The following is a 6,896-nucleotide window of genomic DNA, read 5'->3' as shown; positions in this document are numbered from 1 at the left end:
ATAGCCTTTAGTTTTAACAGTCCTGGGTCTTTCACAGCGATCTGTCAGAGGGATTTTCCACACAGTAAAAAGAAGATTTTTAGCTGCAGCTGTAAAAACAGAAATATGACAGAGAAATTCCTTACTATGTTTACATCATAGTAGTCTTTACCAAAAAGAGAAATGATTAACAAAAACACTTTAAATTCAGTGCACCAAACACTGAGATGGTCAGAAGTAGGAAACTTGTGCAGTCTTAGCGATACGGGCGATCGTGGCTCAAGAGTTGGGAGTTCGCCTTGTAATCGGAAGGTTGCTGGTTCGAGCCCCAGCTTGGACAGTCTCGGTCGTTGTGTCCTTGGGCAAGACACTTCACCCATTGCCTACTGGTGGTGGTCAGAGGGCCCGGTGGCACCAGTGTCCAGCAGCCTCAGCCTCTGTCAGTGTGCCCCAGGGTGGCTGTGGCTACAATGTAGCTTGCATCACAGTGTGTGAATGGGTGGATGACTGGATGCTTTGGGGTCCTTAGGGACTAGTAAAGTGCTATACAAATACAGGCCATTTACAATACACATTTAAAGGAGGCAATCTCAAAGTGGCAGTCGCTTGAAACAAATTTAATGAAACTGCATCATCACAATCAAATCCAGACAAACTGACAGTTCACTTCAAAAAACAATGTTTTTTTTCTCACACGAGTTAAAAGCAGGAACTTGAAAGGGAACAGCAGCACACCAACATCTGGTTTGTGAAAAGCAATTTTAGTCAGAGAGAAAAGCAAACAACATGACAAAGTTTTACAGCTTTGACTCAGCTCTTCTGATCAGACGTGTGAAATGTTTAACCTTTCCACCCTGGAAATACTGAGGATAAGCAGTTGTTAAAATACAATCTGTTCCTATTTTGAGAGCAAGCTACCTATTACAATACTAGTAGGATGAAAATGTGTGTAGGATTTGATATTTGTCGTGGGGTCAAGAAGGTAAGTAAAAAAAATCTCTCCTAAATCCACTTAAATTTCCTGAAAAACTGCAGTCATAAACACAAATTTAAACCAACAAACTCAGCAGAATGCATCCCCTGGGAAAATCGGTGAGCAGATTATTTCATTTTGGCTTTAAATGATCTGCTGATTGGCCTATATCCTAAACCTCTACACATAGTGCGACTGCATATTTGGTCCATAAAAACTTTTGTTCGTATCTTTTATAATGCCATGGTTGACAAACCCAGTGCAGAGACAGAAAAAACACAGAGATTAATGGACAGTAGGATCAGAAAAAGCCACTCAGACAGAAACTAATCTCATCCATCTGCACAGGTCAGATTTCACACCGGAAATGGGTTTCCTTCTCTCTTCATTCCTCATCGATCCTTCTTTCTATTCACTTCTTGTTATTTCCATCAATTCCACCTTTCTGTCTCCTTCACGTGGATGAATGGATGGTTGGGAAATTCAAAAAAATAACAAAAAGTCAGCCATGGTTCTGTTTTTTCTTTGGCTTTCTGAAGATTTTCACTGTGATTCATGGAGAAAGAAACTCTGGAGAGTATATAAGAAAGCAAATAAAACAAAAATTAGGAACTACTTTCAGGAATTAAAATGGTAATACTCTGAATTCTTTTTTTTTCTTTGAACAAACTTAAATTTATGACTTAGTTTTAATTAAAATGAAACCTGCACCATTGTTTCTATGCATAATTGTTGCATTCCAACAAATATGCCCTTATCAAAGCAACTTTATGACTTTTTTATTACATAAATAGTTCAGCCGTGAACTGAAGATCAAGTCATTTGGCAGGCTCACCAGAGCAGATGTCACTAAGTTCACTGATTTCTTCCTGAACTTTGAGAAGAAGGAGGTCCTGCAAAATTTCCTGCTGCTGCTTCTCATCTTCCACCCCAAGAAGCTTCAGCTGATAGTCCTTTAGTCTCAGCAACACACGGCCTGCAGATTTAAACAGGATCCCAGTGATTTGTTCCAGTATATAAAAAGAGATTAAAAATAATGCGAGGAAAGCTAATAATGACTTAGCCTGTAAAATTCCTGCCACTGAAGCAGGAATTCCATGCATGTGTTGTACCTGTTATGTCATGTTTGATTACGGCTTTGTGGAGTAGGGTCATCTTAGTCGGATACTGTTCCTGAATCCACTCCAGCACTTCTTCCACTGACCATGATGATGGCCCCTTTGATAGTCCCATCGCCCTCTGATCAATAAAACATAAGAAGAGAAATTAAGAGAAGTGCAGAAAAAGTAGATGTTTAGCTTTTTGTCTTACAGTACAAAATAATTCACTGTACCAAATGCAGTTAAATTCAGGCTTCACACTGAAGAAAGAGACAAATACATGCTCGATATTATAGCAACATCTCTGTCTGGCACTAACCTTTACCAATTTGTGAGGCAACATTTGGGCTCCATTACATTACAGATTGGATTTTATATTTGTATTTTATATTTATTTACATTTATATACACTACCCAGTTCTCAAGTTATCTTGTTCTCAAGATTTTCAGAAAACTGGACACCTGACCTTGTGATCCAGATCACTGACATTCAGCTTGTCCAGAATTTTAGTAGATGCACTTGTGGTATCAATTTGAAAATCTTACATCACCTCATTCTCGAGTTCACAAACTTGGGTGTCCACACCGCCCACCTGCTTGGCAGGGCAATGACAATACCCTATCAACCTTTTATGGCTGAGTGGCAAAAAATCTTAAAAACAGAGTTTACCTTAAAATATGATGTGGTGAGGGCTCGTGTACGTGGATTTGTTTGTCACAACAGGCTGCAAATGTTCACACACGACTGAGAATGAAAAGAAATGAGGGGATTTTCTTAAAATTGTGTGGGCCCCTAGACACACTGGTGACACATAATTACTCTAAAAAAATGAAAATGGATTTGACATGTCTCCTTTAAAAGCAGAAAATAAGCTCAGCAAGTCAGCTGCCATCACTGAGGACATGCAGACAACCCTTAACAACAGCTCAATGAAGTTTTGCTCCTGGCACATTAGCTGAGGACATTTTTGTCTGCAGTAGACCTTCAAATGTGAGAAAATGTTATTTTCTCTTGATATTTGACGCTCTGGATCACCTACTGGCTTCACATAAGCCTATTTTCCGGTGATTAATTCAACAACCCCCTGAACATGATGACAAATAGTTTTGAATGGCCGTTGGATTCTTGTACTGCAAGGTGAAATCAACAGAGTATGACACTCGGAGGTCAAAAAAAGTTGTGCACTTTTCAAAAAGCTGCCTTCTGTTCATTTGGCTTTTTTCCTAGCCATATCCTCCTGGGCTGCAATGTAATAGGGCAAAAATTGCTAAACAGTTGATGTGACCTTTTCAGCAGGCCAGTCTAGTTATTAGGTTGTAAATATAGGAATGTAATTTCCTGAGTTAATTAAGGGGGATGCGTGATTGGCTGAGGCGGTAACGAGATCCCAGTGGAGTAATTGACATACAGAGAGTGACCGAGGTAAAAAGACAGCAAAGTTCCCTTCAGCGCCAGAGTGAGCTGAGAGTAAAGAAATCTAACTGAGGACAATAATGTGGGTTTTATGCCTGAAGACAGCAGTTCTTAAGCCACACAGCTCCTGAATTGGGCCCCAGTGGTTAGATTTTATAGTGGCATAAAATGACTGTATATACAGCTTGTCTTATTTGCTCTGAACCATTTCATTTAGTTTCATACCGCCAAGTTACAGCTAAACCAGGACCTGTAAACAAAAGCAATATACAGTGACAAGCAAGGTGGAAAATTGGATTTTTGTAAATTACTGATTGTGTGCAAGACTTTTTTTCTCTCTCTCTAGCTGACCAGATATTTTTTATTATTCAGCTCCCGGGTTTTGCATCTAGTATCACCATTTCATTGAGCTTCAGTTTAACATTGTTAAACAATGTGGACCGTATGGCTCGATCCAAGGTCCAGATCAACATCTCATGCGCTGTGTCAGGTGTTTGCTGTTTTAAGAATATAAGGTTCATATACGGATTATCTACTATAAATACTTTATAGACCTGTCATGTCTTCTTTTGTCCTGTACTTGTTCAGTTTTCACAAGGTTTTTGCAAGATTTTTTAAGGATTGCACACCATGCTGAGACATGCCAAGTTTTTGGAAATTACATAATGATGAGGGAGACTTTTTATACGGACTCACTGTTCATCCTTTGATTTAGGTGTCTGAATTATTCATAGGTCAGAGTTCAGCGGCTTAACAAAGGGTACAAAAGCAGCCAATGTCCAAAGAAAACTTTGAAAGACTTGAGAACTGTATCCTGGAGAACTGCTGCACAATATTACAAGAATGTCTGGCTCCTTTAAAAAAAAACTGTAAAAAAATGAGCGACAAGTCAGGACTTTTGCACAATCGTGTATAGCCAGAATTTAAAGGCGCACTTGTATTTATATCAACAAACAACAGCCTCTATGCCATCTGACATATTATCAGTCAAGTGTCACCTTATCAAACACTTTCACACAAGCTAACATATACTCCTGCTGCCTCTGGTTCAGACTTTTTAAAAGTATGTCAAGCTTCTCTCCAAAGGATTTGTTTGATTTCCAAGTGCCTCTTTAGCTCACTATGCCCCATATTAGCAATACCCAACTTCTCCCAACAGACAGTTTACTCAGACGCAGCGCTGATGGTAGGTCATGTGCACTGGTAGTTAATTATAGTTTGCTCCAGACAAAAAAACTGAATCATTTTCACCCTTATTAACCTTCTCGGTTTCATTTGAGGCCTTTGATGTGTCATTCTGTCATAATTCCCATTGTTGAGGAACTTCACAGATGGACTGAAGTTTCCTTTGACCATCTGAGGTTTTTTAGTATTTCTTAGGGGAAATGAGTGTGTATGAAATACGGAACGACTAAATATTAGATTAAAAATTACAAATTGCAATCATAATGTAACATCACTGGACTCACAGATTTACCTGTTTAACTAACACCCATGAAAATCCTAAACTCTGTAAAACTCCCATTAGTACCCTGCTATGTGACAGCTTAGCTTTGAGCAGTGCAAGTGAGGTTTGCTCTCTAGCTGTATGCCCTCACTGATCTGCGAACACAAGCCCGTGTGCCGAACTCAGCTCAGGTGAAGCCAGTTCTCATGTAGCCTCAGTTTGTTACTGTTTGTACTGTTTCAGACAGTACTGAATAGTCTTGTTACTCAGTAAGTTGGTCAGCACTTTGGTCAACCTGTGTTGTTTTGAAATGTCCTTATAAATAAATAGATTGAATTGATTGATAGATCATTGCCTATTTGATGTCCATAGTCCATATTAGTGTTAATAGTTGTTTTACATTTTGTTATGGTGTAACATGTACAGGAGTCCTAGACATTTTGTTTGTTTTATACTGTAATAGTCATACTGCAATAATTACACTGACATTATTAAAGCGAAACAATTTTAATTGCATGAGTTTACAGCTAATGTAGTCTACAGCATAACATGTGGGGAGAATAATCAAGCATATTGTTTTGTGTTGTACTATTTCACGTGTATCATGTTAACTGAGTCCTTGGCTCTTATTCCCAAATAGGTGTGCATCACACAAAACTTAAACTCAGCGTACACTTATAAATCCTCCAAAGAAAATATTTTTCCAGCCTAATTCTATAGCTTTAACTCATTGCAATTAGTGCATGTTTAATTTCCTCACTCTGTCTTGAGTGTTGATATCTTCCCAACCCACAATGGCATGCAGGAGATCTTGAACTATAAATTGATGGACGACTATTTTCTATATCTTTAGTTATTTTTTGGTGTCTGGAAATTGGTATAATATATAACAGGATTTCATAATATATCAGAGTTGATCTTAAATTTTAGACAGACAATCAAAACCACTTTACATTCAACATACGAATGGTCAGAAAACGATTGCCTATTAGTATCTATATGCATACATTATGTTTCTCTGTATTTCTTCTTGGAAAGAGAGCCTGCAGATTTATGCCAGACCTATGATATTATGATCAAATACAGCAAGGAATAAAGAAAACGTCAATGGTCAAACACACATACACAAGCTGCAGGCTGCAGCATCCTTCATGCATTGTAAATATAATCCTACCACCTTGTGGTGTCTAGCAGAAGTACATCTTCTCCTGAACAAGCTTTAAAGTTTGTTTTAGGAAGAAATAAGTGGTCCAACTTTTCCATAACCTAGTTCACAGAGATTTCAGCTCTCTAATCCGCAGCTTTGCTCCATTTAAATTATGCAATGCAGCCGTTTCGGTTCTTTATTCAAACAGTTGGCGCTTTATTGTGTGTTTTCTTTCAGCAAATGGTAAAGCATGCCCTAAAAACGCACTGAGAGTTTTGTACAGCATTGCAGAGATTCATCATGCACCAACTTGCCAAAAAATATTTACCGCTGCAGTTTTTCTCAGCTGTGTTAAAGCTAATCAGAATAAGCAGACTGGTTACAGTGGTTAAATTTTTTTTTACTTGTTTTAGGCGCCTTTTCTTGTTGACAGACTGATGCCGAATTAAAGCAGTGTATCTAAAGGTTATCTGCTACTTTGTACCAGCTGTGTATGTATGTCTGAAATTAAGAGACCCTAGCGTATATGAATATTTTGAGTAGAATTTGGGCTGCTGTCCTATGTACAGGACTGAGCCCAACCCAGTTGTTGTTGAAAGACAACAACTGTCTTTAGACAACGTCAAATAGCTACAACAATACTGTAGGTAAGCAGCCAAAATACTTGGATATCTACACATATTTTATGTAGGTGTTTAGTTCAGTAGGAAGTTGATATTTACCTTCTGTCCGCTCCCGTTCGTAACGTTTAAATGGCGGCCCTATTCGTACCTTTACTGAAGCGTTACAGTAGGTAAGTTCATTTCAGAGGCCCCGCCCATTACCCCTGCCACGTG

The 6,896-nt window shown here is 38.6% G+C and overlaps 1 protein-coding gene across 2 annotated transcripts; it reads right to left on the bottom strand.

The window, feature by feature from the left end:
- Window positions 1-580: 580 nt before the first annotated feature.
- LOC146501933 (sterile alpha motif domain-containing protein 12-like) lies at window positions 581-6,896 on the bottom strand. Of its 2 annotated transcripts, XM_085131798.1 has the most exons (5): window positions 6,783-6,844; window positions 2,723-2,797; window positions 2,065-2,191; window positions 1,788-1,928; window positions 581-1,522 (listed from the first exon to the last, which is right to left on the bottom strand). In XM_085131798.1, the coding sequence occupies exons 3-5, from the start codon at window positions 2,183-2,185 to the stop codon at window positions 1,506-1,508; spliced, it is 279 nt and encodes a 92-aa protein (XP_084987924.1). In that variant the 5' UTR covers window positions 2,186-2,191; window positions 2,723-2,797; window positions 6,783-6,844; the 3' UTR covers window positions 581-1,505. The 2 variants fall into 2 exon arrangements, with proteins under 2 accessions (XP_084987924.1, XP_084987923.1); XM_085131797.1 differs by lacking the exon at window positions 2,723-2,797 and having other exon boundaries at window positions 6,783-6,896.

This window comes from Neolamprologus multifasciatus, chromosome 15 (genome assembly GCF_963576455.1).
Source record: "Neolamprologus multifasciatus chromosome 15, fNeoMul1.2, whole genome shotgun sequence".
NCBI lineage: Eukaryota > Metazoa > Chordata > Actinopteri > Cichliformes > Cichlidae > Neolamprologus > Neolamprologus multifasciatus.
This window is presented reverse-complemented; position numbering and strand designations above follow the sequence as displayed.

Excerpts from the sequence above, each read along its gene's own strand:
- LOC146501933 (XM_085131797.1), bottom strand. The coding sequence starts at position 2,185 with ATGGGACTATCAAAGGGGCCATCATCATGGTCAGTGGAAGAAGTGCTG. Across the intron at positions 1,929-2,064 it reads AATCAAACATGACATAACAG|GCCGTGTGTTGCTGAGACTA; the intron begins GTACAACACATG and ends TTAAATCTGCAG.